The sequence below is a fragment of the Anabrus simplex genome, chromosome 5 (assembly GCF_040414725.1).
Source record: "Anabrus simplex isolate iqAnaSimp1 chromosome 5, ASM4041472v1, whole genome shotgun sequence".
NCBI lineage: Eukaryota > Metazoa > Arthropoda > Insecta > Orthoptera > Tettigoniidae > Anabrus > Anabrus simplex.
In genome coordinates, this window is record NC_090269.1 from 262,484,816 (window position 1) to 262,498,044 (window position 13,229).

The 13,229-nt window shown below is 38.4% G+C and overlaps 1 protein-coding gene across 2 annotated transcripts in view; it reads left to right on the plus strand.

Annotated features, from left to right (window-relative positions):
- The window catches only part of fry (Protein furry), a 1,574,680-nt gene that overhangs the window by 1,531,571 nt on the left and 29,880 nt on the right, over positions 1–13,229 (plus strand). For both annotated transcript variants that reach the window (XR_011018272.1, XM_068227610.1), the window contains 2 exons: positions 9,643–9,831; positions 11,356–11,567. Coding sequence is in view for 1 of the 2 variants with exons in the window: in XM_068227610.1 (XP_068083711.1) it covers positions 9,643–9,831; positions 11,356–11,567 (401 nt within the window). In the remaining variant the exon portion in view is untranslated. The remainder of the gene's footprint in view (positions 1–9,642; positions 9,832–11,355; positions 11,568–13,229) is intronic.

Sequence of the window (13,229 nt, forward strand, 5' to 3'; positions counted from 1 at the left end):
ACATCAACAAGACCAGCAGTTTTTTAAAATCAGGAGTTTATAGGATCAAATGTACCACCTGTAAAAAAACCTACATCGGGCAAACCGGGAGAAACTTCATTATCAGATACCACGAGCACACTAACGCAATAAAATACAACAAGTTTTCAGCCATCGGCCAACACATGCAAGATTATAACCATAATTTCACCAATATTGAACAAGACATGGACATCCTCGTATTAGCAAACAAGGGCCCTTTACTGAACATAATGGAAAATTACTACATACACCTAGACCAATACTTTAATGCCAGTCACAATCTCAATGAAATCTCAGAGAAACCCAACATACTCTTCGATCTATTTATCACTTTCCTCAGAAACAATAATGCAGCCAACCTAAACTCAATCCTAAATTTAATCAAAGGTACTTTTCCAAGACAATTACACTTTCTCCCGCACCCTTCAGCCCCACCTTAAGCCCTCTTCCTAAGCCATATTTCATTTCAATACAAGAACTTACTGATTTCCATGATTATAATTTTTACAACACCCCATTTATACTTTATTCTTTGTTAAAAACCTCTTAGTATGTATATTCCTTGTATTATTAACTATTACCATAACATCTCATTTCACTTGTTATTCTTTAAAATAATATTGTCTTAGGATTTCACCACAAATGATCTTTGCTCCAATACGGCTGATGATGACCCCTAGATGGGTCGAAACTAGTACCGTATAATTTTGTAATTTTGTGAATATATTGTATTGAAAAGGTGGAAACATTTACGTTATTATTATTATTACTTATATATTATTCTCAGTTCAATACGGACCAAAAACATGAAATTCATAACCATCAATTCTATCACATGACAACCTAGTAAAACATGAGGTGAACAATTGAATCAATAAGGCAACACAATTTTACCACCAGGTAAGACACCTGCTGTGGGATGAGCAAATACATATGAAACCAAAAATGACATTGTACAAGTCCTATTATACACCAATTCTTACATACAGTCTCGAAACCACAACATTGACCAATAGAGATAATTCCAAACTCCAGGCAGCTGAAATGAAATTTCTACGCACTATGATCCAGAAAACCAGGAAAGACAAGATTAGGAATGAAAAAATTAGAGAAGAAGTAGGAATAGATGGTTCTCTCCTCAATAAGATTCAGATATCAAGACTGAAGTGGTTTGGTCACATGAAGAGGATGCCAGTTAACAGAACTGCAAGGAAGAAATTTGACAGAAAAGTAGAAGAAAGATGATCTGTGGGAGGGCCTCAAAGAAAATGGATAGATTTAGTTAAGAACGATGTACTGCTGAGAGGTCATGATGGGGACAAGTTGGTGGAGGAGGAATGGTACAAGGACAGGATGAGATGGAGGAGGCTCATATACCACACCCAGGAAACTGGAGGTGGTTTAGGATGATGATGATGATTAAACTCTGTTAAAGTACCATTTGTTTTAATTGTTGCTTAAAAATAAATACAGGCTGAAGTATTGGCAGGTAATCTGAACTGAAAGTTCCAATAATTGCTGCTATGTTGCTACTCACCCACCCTACCCTCTCTTATAATGGCAGTGGTTGAGATATAAGTTTTATTGTAAGTGCATGCATTATGTCATACAGGTTCCATATCCCGTTTTGTGGGATGGAGTTCCATGCCTGTTGCACTTGGTTAATTAAATCAGTGATGGTTAATAGTGGTAATGGATGATGCTGGATTTGTCATCCCATTATAGTCCATATGTGCTCAGTGGGTGAAAGGTCTGGTGATCTTGCTGGCCAAGGCAACTGTTCAATACTCTGTGGAGGACATTGGGTGACAGCAGCGGTCTGAGGACAAGCATTATCCTGTTGGAAAATGTCCGCTTGAATACTGCGAATGAATGGCAGCACAACCGGTTCAGTCACCAATCTGATGTACAAATCTGCTGTCAAGGTTCTTGGGATAATGATAAGAGTGCCCCTGCTGTCAGAGCAGATCACTCCCCAGACCATAATTCTTGGTGTAGGCCCAGTGTGTTGATGCCGCAGACAGCTTGGTCCCATGCGCTCGCCTGGCCTCCTCTTTACCAACCTACTGGTACCAAGACAGAAACGGCTCTCATCTGAGAACACAGAAGATATCCACTCTGCCCTCCAGTGAGCTCTAACTTGACATAATGAAGTCCCATGGTAGTGATTGAGACTTAGTGGCATGAACACTACAGGACATTTGGCTCAGAGCTGTCCCTTCACCCGCGATCGGCTGCATTGTCCATCGTCACGCGATCGGTCACACATTAGATTTGATCTAACAGGACATCTTTGTAGAGAAATTATCAAATAGTGTATTTTTGAGGTTGAATTTGTTTCTTTGTACTTCAAATGTATTAAGGTAGATTTACTGTTATGTAACTTACATTTTTACTCCCTCAACATGGACAAACATAGGAATTTTTAGAAATAATCGCTAGAACATAGAAAGTTAAAATTATTTTATATTCATAAGAAGTACATACTAAATAAAATATATATCCAAATTTGTCTAGAAAGGTGTTCTTTCAAATTAGTTTCTTCACCACTGATATATGATTCGTAGCTCATAAATAAGTTTGCCCAATGAATAACAGTATAGAAAATTTGCACGCACTGTACAAACAAATACAAATTTTTCAAATCATGAACTGCTTCCTCCAGCTTACAAGTCACTGACAATATCATATGCATAGAAACAGTCCAATTACATATATGACAATTTAAAAAACCTTGACACCAAAAATACAACAGTTTGAGTTCTCGCAAACCTACTCATCACAAGAACACTCACTGCAAACCAACTTCGTTGATCTTTGCAAATTGGATGTTGACAAGAATCACAATGACTATTTGTGAACCTGTTCTTTCTTGTAGGACAGTAGACACACCTTGGTTTACCTGCTGTAGGTGTTTCTGCCTTGTTTGTGCACAGAAGGTCTTCTCCAGTGATGTTCTTGATTTTCTGTCACAAAGCTATTGATAAATTTTTGAGTGAAGCACGCTTCATCAAATGAGGTGTGGCGAGTGTCTTGGCCAGTTACTTTAGAAAATGCCTCCGTGAAAACATATTGCCAGTGTTGGCTTTATATATAATCTGCGCATTTATTGCCCCAACATTGAGTAGTCCCTGGAAGACAGTCATCGGCCATCTGTTGCTGATCCTCGAAACAGAATACTCAGATTTCAATCTGTCCACGACATCCACTCCACCTTTCGTTAGATTATAAATCATCATTTCAGGTTTCTCGGCTTCTCCGGTTGAAGCATCAATGGCATCATCGTTGTGTATGGTTGAGATGAGCAAAACATTTTTCTTTCTCTTAGAAACGTATAATACTAGTAAGCAATGGTTTGGATTTTTCCCATATCCAAAGAGGCTGCTTGGTGCTCTTCTTCCTTTGATGTTGAGAAATTCCTGTGGTAGCTGGGGTTTGTTTTTACATACTGTCCCTACTATCGTTGTACGATGATTTACATATAAATCATTAGCAGATGGTACCGAAGTGAAGTAATTGTTAACTGTTATATTTCTACCAGTTTTGTCAATCGGTTGCATTAATCTTTTTCACAACACTGCTTGCATCGTTTGATAATTTATAGGGACCCTCTGGCTGCTTTCCTGGGTAGATCTCCAAGTTAAATACATAGAATGGGCCGATGACCTTCTGTGTTAGGTCCCTTTAAACAACAAGTATCATCATCAAACAATACATAGAATGTCCTGGCATCTACCAAGGCATTGATTCTGATGCCATATTTTGCCGGTTTGTTGGCCATAAATTGCCTGAATTTACAGCAGCCCCTAAATGCCTCCAGCATCTCATCAGTGGTCCTGTATTCTCCAAGTGTATAGCTATCAATGCATTGATTCACGAATCCATCAAATATGTGCCATATAAGAGCAAGATTGTCTTTCTTTTTCCTGTCTGCTCTTGAATTCTTCTCATTGAACCTTATTGCCCACACCAGAATGTGGAATCTTTTTTCGGACATAACAGCAGAAAAAATTCTAGTGCTGTTCCGTCTGTAGCTCATATTTCAGTAGTGTTCAAGTGTTGAGCCTTTTTTACTCCTGGCATGTACATAACTCCAAAACATGCTGCCATTTCTTCATTATTTGCAAGCCCACAGTCTCTAAACCCATGACCATATGAAGTAGCCATTATCTGTGTTGTTTCATACGTAAAGTGCACAATTTCACTTAGTGTTGCATCAGGAAAAAATATTTTCCAGCAATCGATAAAGTTCATACAGTTCTTCGCTTGTCCTTTAACACCAGGCAATTTAGTTGTTATATTTTACTGGCGTGTTTTAGTAGGAATTGGCTTATGGACCTCGCACTTCCTAATTTTGTCTTTACCTACATACTCTGAAGCTGGTCTACGTCTGAGTAAATCACGGATATGCACATCACTTTTGTCTCCACTCTCATTTGATTGTTCTGTATCAGAATTGTGTTCACTGTGTTCAGAAGGTGCGTCACTTCAACCACTGTCATTAAGAAAAGAACTAGGAGTCACATATTCATCTTCCTCTTTGATCCACCGCATAATTAGATCCTCTTCTGGGTTTGAAGCCATGTTACACACCTCACTTCTACACGTATGTCACTAACTATAAGCAGAAGAAATATTCATCGTCATCGGTCGCACCGTTAGAAAATACCTAACACAACACTAACGTGACCAGTCCCGCAGCTAGATTCCAACTAACACAGAGGTCTTGGCCAAGTCAAAACCCTATCACCAATCACGCGCGACACCCCCACCCTTGAAAGTAACAGTGGTGTCACTCAGGTAGTGGGAGAAGCATTTTGGAGAGTTCTGCGCTATCCATCGCGCAAAAACAAAATGGCGACAAAGAAACTGCCAATGTTAGATTTTTTTAAGAGCGCAACTGATCCCGGGTTAAATAATCAATTTATTACAGATTGCTGTGTCACTCTGGTGCCAACTGAAACTCTAATGGTTGCTGCAGGTGCAGTATGATCCACCACCGCCGTACGGCGAATATGGCGGGCTTTCCTCTCCGTAGTGACCCTTGTGTGGCTGAATGTCGGTCTTCTTGAGTGCCTTCCCTTGACCATTGTTGACAACACCGTTGACTGTGGATACTTTCCTGCCACATTCCTACATTACACGACCTTGTTCAAACTCAGTAAGCTGCTGATACTGCCTTCCTTGTCCATGTTTGACTCACACCCATGACCAAATGTAACTACTGCAACTCCTCTGGGCACAAATAATTTTCCGCCCCTCCTTCCTTAAACTTGATAAGACAAAATTACAATTACCGCTACTTTTATATAATGAATAAAATAATACAGTAGAGTACCTCTAACATAAAATATCAAACATTAATGCCAATAAATAATAAATAATAATAACAACAACAACATCAATAATAACTGAAAGAGCAGACGGCTGTCAACTCTCCTATAAACATTAATACGTATTCACGTTGAGAGTGGAAATTCTCATTTTCTGTTAACTGCTGATCTCCGTGCTCCCAATCATTGAAGTCAGTTGTTGCAAATTGGGATATTTGTCCAAGAAGTGTACAAGAAGCACAAAAACAGATCATCGGCTGCAGGAATAAACCAGATATTTGCATTTCATAATGTCTTCTTTTAAAAGCTTTCTTTCAAACAGCACTTTTTTCAGAAATCACTAATTGTCTGGATACATCCACATAGAATTACAGAAATATTGCTCTGATTCTGTTTTACTCCACTTTTGGTATAGTAGTCTCTAGTAACATTATTCATAAGCCAAAAATAAGGGTAATGATTTGGTTTTAAAATACCTTCTCTTGGTACAAGACAGTCTTCACAATTTTAATTTACGGTTCCAACAGCAGACCAATGGAAACGCAACTAAGAGTGGGTGTAAACTCATCAAAGATTTCTGTGCCAGTACCATGATTTTTATTTTCGTCATTATATGAGAGGAAGTTGTTTAAATTATAGTTTGGATTCTGTGGAAAAATAAGTCTATTTTTGGTGTTTGTGAGAACAATTCACTTTCCCTCATCTTCTTCTCTTCTGCTAATCTGCAATAATTTGCGCCACTTACCATAATCGTCTTCGACCATCCATGTTATGTACGTAACACGAAAACACTTAACCCCTTAACTGTGTTTTGACGCCTAAAGGCGTCAACAGCTGTCACACGAGTATTGGTTTTGACGCCTTTAAGTGTTCTTGTACTTCTAAATGTGTTCTTACATAGGGTTAGGTGCCTATAGGCGTCTGGCTATTCTTAATCACTTCTGCAATCTACTATCATAATTTAGTACTAATTCCATTCATATTAGATGTGATTATTGCTGTCCTATTCATTTTTATCCAGTCTCACGCCAGTCGGGTAGTTCGCACCTAGGCAGCAGTCCGACAGCTGTCTCGTGTTGCCTCGTACTGTCCGCTCCAAATTCTTCATAAAGAATTTATTTGTGTATATGTACATTGGAATTACTAAATTTGCGAGTTGTTGTCGTCATCATCATTGTTGTTGTTGTTACGATACAGTAGTTCTGTGAACTCCATTGTCCATGTTCTGATAATTTTCTGTAAATTGGTCTGTGTATGGTGGTAAACTGTTCCGAGTGATGTGAACATGGCTTGGTTAGAAAAGACATTGAATCATCTGAGAACCCACCGACCGAAGAAGGAATCACTAAAGAAAACGTTGTGTTGTGTGCCTGTCAAACCAGAAGGGACAGGAAACTGTCTACTGCTGTGAGGAATGTGACATGGCACTTTGTGCTTGCCCATGCTTCCCCGTATTTACCATACTGTGCTCAATTTTTGAATGACCTATGAACCAGAAAGTATGTAGAACCTATTGATGCAAATCTGAAAACTTGAAAATGTCATTAACACACTGTGTATATATGTATATATTTATGGGTTTACAAGAAAAACGGTAATAACATAATGCTATTGAATTTCGACTATATAACTAATAATTTAAATAAATCAAGTAAAATATATTTTTCTGTTGAGTATTTACATCTGTCGCATGCTGCTGTACCCATTCCAAAAGTGCACGTTGCGCTGAATAATTACCCACTGGCTGGTTGACGTTATAAAACTATTCCCCAGTCAAGGGATTAATAAAACTCTCACAAAATGAATAAAAATGGATTTCACTTTCACAGACTTCTTGGTATTGTGGGAAAATAGCGGCCTTCTCAATTTACTCAGCATCACACAGTTGCCCCTAGGTGGCGTTGATTCGCTGCTCGCTTGACTAAGTTGCAGCCTGAGGTCACCTTAATACCCATATGCTGAACCGAGTGGCTGTGTTTCTTCATTGTGGTAGTATTTGTAATATTGTTTTACTGACAGCTTTCACATAAGGGTAATGAAAATTCCCTTATTCACGTCGGGAGCTTTTGTTTTTGAGCACTAAACTCGTTTTCAGACTTTTTAATTTTTTGCTGCCCTGGTCCCAGGTCCGAAAGGCCCATGCCTAAATACAGCTCTGCTCACACCTATCCCACAGCGTCAACACCAGACGATGACCGATACTCACAAAATGTACAGCACGTATTTAAAGCAAACTTGCTTTGCAATATCATACTGACTCTACTAGCTCCACTAGCTCTGAATAGGTGTGATCTTTCAGATGTGCAAACACCACATCTAGCACAATTTGTTCTTGATGTTGGGATTTCATTTTCTGCCAGTGTTCTTCTTCTTGTCCGTTTTATCCTCTTTGGGGAGTACAATAGATCTGTCAATGGTTAGTGAGTCATGTTTTCCTGTCCTCCCAGTACTTTTTCATCCTTTCAGATCTTGCCTTCCTCTCTTCTTCAGAAATTCTGTATAGTCGTTTGGGCTTCACCCTGTCCTGAAACCTCGTTATTTTACCTTTAGTTATTTTCTTCGTGGATCCATCTATAAGCATCTCTTCTGTAATTTGGAACTCTCATAGGTCCTTCTCAGTCTACTTAAACCAGTTTGGCTTGGTTTTCTTATTGCGGAAATAGTCTAAGATTCTTTTAGTTATCCTTTTCGGGTCCATTCTTAGGATGTGGCCAGTGTATTATAATTGTAATTTTTCAAACATTAATATTTATGGCTTTAATTCAGAGAATGTGTATGTAGATGATACCATGATATAATGCATTGCAGCTTTATGGTGATCATAACAGTGAATTATAACAGTCAAGTATGGGCAACAGTTTGAAATGTTGCCATTTTTTGTGAGGTTGGGTGCCATGTATGGTTGTTGCTGTTGCTTTTTTGTAAATGTTAAATTTGTGTGTCTCATCCATGATTGTTATGGTGAGGTTCAGGAAGTTAATTGATCTGTTGGTTTCATTTTCTGTTGTGAAGTTGACATTGCAGTATAAATTATTGAATAGGAGGCATAGTTCATCTAGTTCTTTACTGCCATTGAAGAGGATTATGGTGTTATCAACATATCTGTGATATACAAAGATTTTATTTGTTAGTGGGTGTCTTGAAGTAAATAACTTGTTCTTAGTTTATTGATAAAAATGTCTGTCAGGTGCCCTCACAAGCTAGTTCCCATAGCTAAACCATCTTGCTGCCGGCAGACTTTTATTGTCAGATTTAAAATAATTAAATGCCGCCATTTTACGAACATAAACTCTGAAACCCATTGTGGAATACAAATTAATAAAAATTATGTCTCTTCATCATCATCATCATCATCATCATCATTTCCCTTTATCCAGCTGTAGCCGGGTAGGGGCAAATATGGTTCCTCTCCATTTTCTTCGGTCTTTCCACCACTCCTCCTCCAACACTGTGTCCCAGTCCAGGTTTCTTCCTATAATACTGCATTGGATTGTGTTCGTCCATCTTAATCTTGGTCGTCCATGGCCTCTCCTTCCTTACATTTGCATTTCCATCACCTTTTTTTGGCATTCTTTCATCACTCATTCGCTTTACGTGTCCAGACCATCTTAGTCGGCTCTTCTCTATTCTATCATTCATTTTTTCCACTCCAATTTCTTCCCGGATTTTCTCATTCCTTATTTTGTCTCTTCTACTCTTCTGTATCATACTACTCAAGAACTTCATTTCGGCTGCCTGTATTAGACTCTCATCCTTCTTTGTCATTGTCCAAGTTTCTGCCCCGTAAGTAGTTATGGGTACATAATACATCTTGTACATAGTTTCCTTTGCTTCCATTGGCACATCTTTGTCCCATAACATACTTTTTACACTATGATAGAAACAGCTTCCAGCTTGAATCCTCTTACTAATTTCAGCATCCAAATGGGCATTCTCCATTAATTCACTCCCCAGGTATTTAAATGTTTCCTGTGTCTCTTAACAGTATTAATTGTTTAAAATTAATTCACAGTCCGATACAAGCCTACATTCAAACATGATTATTTTTAAGAATACTGAAAAATATAAGGCATGTTATTTTAGCCAAAAAGTCAGAGGTTGTACTGTGCCATACAGGAATTACAAATTGTTGGGCAAGCTTTCTTGTACTGCCTGAGGCACATATACTGGTATTTTCTTAATGTATTGTAGTTTGTCATAGATGAGATGTTTCTTTTGAATTCCCATTTTAAGGGGAGCACTACAGGATTATTAGCTGAATTTAATTTTTAATTGCATTTGCTTATAGTGTTTTGATGCTGTGAAGGCTTCAATGAAGTTGCACCTCCTTGGAGAGAGCCCAACCGAATTAGGAAGTGAAGAACTGATCTTGGACTTAGGCCGGGCACTCTACAAACTACATTTCCAATTACTACTTCTTATTGAGGCTTCCAATAAGATGGTCTCTGCACTTATTACTTCAGCCAAAAATGACAAGGTAATTTGAGATGTTAATTCTAAATTATAATTAGATAATAATAATTTCGTGTGGCTATTTCTAGCCGAGTGCAGCCCTTGTAAGGCAGACCTTCCGATGAGGGTGGGCGGCATCTGCCATTTGTAGGTAACTGCGTGTTATTGTGGTGGAGGATAGTGTTATGTGTGGTGTGTGAGTTGCAGGGATGTTGGGGATAGCACAAACACCCAGACCCCGGGCCATTGGAATTAACCAATTAAGGTTAAAATCCCCGACCCGGCCGGGAATCGAACCCAGAACCCTCTGAACCGAAGGCCAGTACGCTGACCATTCAGCCAACGAGTCGGACTATAATTAGATAGGTTTGATGGAAGGAGAAAGTTTGTTGTGCACTGAGTAAGAGTCCAGTTAAGCTGACATCTATAGCTTTTTAAGATCTCTTATGCATGTGAAAGAGTGGAGGTTGTTAAGGTAAAGTCAGGGAAAGGAGGAGGAGGATAGTAAAAATATACACGAAATAGAGTTGGATAGCTTGAAAGGCATATTGTTGATTAAGAACATAAATTTGTTTGCTTGGTGACTAGTGGGCAAGCATTCACCAGTATAGTCGCTCACCTGCTGTTGCTGCTGTGTGATCAATATAACTTACAGACTTCAAAGGCCTGTGAAACCCTAGCTATCCTTCACAACTTCACTTCCTCAACTTTAGGAGAGCTATAGCCAAATGGTGTTGTTACTGGATATTTGCCTTAACATCTGTAGTTACTCGTAGAATCCTACTCAGTGCATATAGGATTTAAAAAAATTAAAAGTCAGGTCTCTCTAGTTCAAATTCCCCGTACAACTGGAGGTCCTGTGTCTATGATAATGATGTCAACAGTTGCATAAAATGACAAACTTGTATGTTCGCTCTGTGTCAGCTTTCTAAATACACCATAACAGCCCAGTGCTGCTCAGGTCACAAGGCATTGCCCTTGTAGCTGAAGTTAGGCTGACCATTGGTCTAAGTCTGACCTCGAGCATTGTTATGAATGTCATCCTTAATTATGTGCTTGATGTAGTACTATATATCAATCTATTTATTGGAAAGTAAAGGCAAACTTGTAGTTTGTTTGTTGCTCGAACTATCCACATTAACATGTCATTGTGTTTATCTTTTTTGTGTGTTTGTATCCCTTTCTTAGCTTCTTAGCTTGGATAAAAATTTTATATTTGGTTGTTCCCTTTCTATTTCTTGTATATGTGTGGTGAAAAAGAAGTCTTTCTTACCTTGTGTTCTATGAAAAATGCACTGGCCAAGGCATGTGATGAGGACTGGGTGTGGTCATCCGTATAACATCTCTACCAGTCTTTATTTTCTGTTGAAGTCTGTTTAAAAAGGAAATCCCTTCAATATTTAGTTGCTAGCCAAGTTGATATGGAGCCACCTTGAAAATGGGAGAGAGTTTTGAATCTCTAAATATACCCTCATCTATTCTGCTGAAATGGTAATGAATTCACCCACTGAACCGCTTTAGCTCGCCTATTATTTTCTTTATGTTTCAGCTTCTTGATATGTCTGCTAATGTAGCAGCTGTGAAGGCTAGTTTGATGAAGGTTCTGGAGGAGGGAGGTGATTCTGATCAAGGCACTCCTACTCCCATCTCTTCTCCTGGACCCACACCAGTACCTGGAATTGAAGATGTGGAGATGACCCTCCTTGAGTTGCTCCAAGGAGAGAAGTGGGCTGCTGCTTTACGATATGCTAGACATAATAGGTATGAGCAAGCTTGAAGATAATTTTTAAATTATATCTTCTAATTTTATACCTCTTAGGCTTCAAGTGGTTTTATTTTTATTGCTAGTATTTGTAATTAGTAACAGCCATGTATTCTATGCACAAATAATGAATCATCACACTGATTGATGATTACAGTAAATCTCCAATATGTGTTCAAGAGATGACAGTGAGCCAAACTTTTACACTGGAAAGGGGTTCTTCAGTGTACCAGTACAAACACAAGTATCTTAAAATAGGTACCCTGAGCATAGGAATCAAATGCCTAACCAACAGCATTATGCAAACATATCAGATCGGATCATAGATAGATATATATTAGATTAAAAAAATCACATCTCATCCTTGCATGAGCTGGCCTTTCAAAAGAAGGAAAGAAAGGAAGACTTTTCCCTTTCAGTTAAGGTTGTCATCTGTATTGAAAATTCTTGTCTGGTGAGGGATGAGAGTGGCAATTCACTGTTTGTAGTTGTGAAAAGCTAGTTAATATCTGCTTGGTGTGTGTGAATGTTGCAGTTTTCCTCTCTAGACCAACAGTATAAGTTTTTGTTTGTTTGGTCACTTAAATTTGGTTGACAGTGATTACTAGTCAACAATATACATACCTCTTCTTAGGTTTGCAACATGTTTTAATCAAATTTAAATTCCTCTATTTTTGTGTATGTGTTCTACTTCGGCTACTTTGATTCAGAAGGCAGCTTTTAGTATTATGTGTATATATATAAATATTTTTACAAGTTTCTTTACGACACAGATAGGTCTTCTGGCGACAATGGGATAGGAAGGGACTAGGAGTGGGAAGTTAAGATACAGCTCCAGCATTTGCCTGGTGTGAAAATGGGAAACAACAAAAAACCATCTTCAGAGCTGCCAACCGTGGGGTTCAAACCCACTGTCTTCCGAATACTGGATACTGGTTGCACCTAAGTGACTGCAACTATTGAGCTCAGTACAAATAATTTTAATCCATATTACAGTATATATTCAGAGTGCCATCTCAATGGATTGGTGGCTAGTAAAAGACAATAAAGGTGACAATTCTACAAATTCAGGAGCAAGTTTATTACCGTGTCATGTATGATATCTCAGTGCTGCTAATTTAAAGATAGGTGAATTGACCAAAATATGAAAATATGATGCATCATATTTGGCTTTTGGATAGATCTATTGCCAATGTTAAATAAGTAATATTCACATAATAGAAATATGGAGACTTATTTATAATAGCTGCCTGATATTATTTCTTGATGCATGCAGTGTCGTTGTGCCTGTCTCTTGGCACTGGCCAGAACAAATTGTAGCTTCCGCTGAAGTCTATATTTCATTTATGCCTGTGACAGTATGGAAGCTGTTGAGTTATGGGTGGTACTGAGTAATGAAAGCACAGCTGTGCATCTGAATGTTATGAGAGGGGTTACTAATAGGACCAGCCATGCTACAATAGTATTTACTGGCCCAGTGAGGAAAGCAATGGCAAACTACCTCATTCCTCATTATGTCATGTACACCTGTTTGCAGTTTCCCTATAACTACATAAACTTTGGAGGTGCTATTTGAGGATCCAACAAGCCTCTGGGCTGAAGATTTAACAAACATGTATAATAGGATTCATTTAAGGATCTGTGAACTTTCTTAAAGTCCA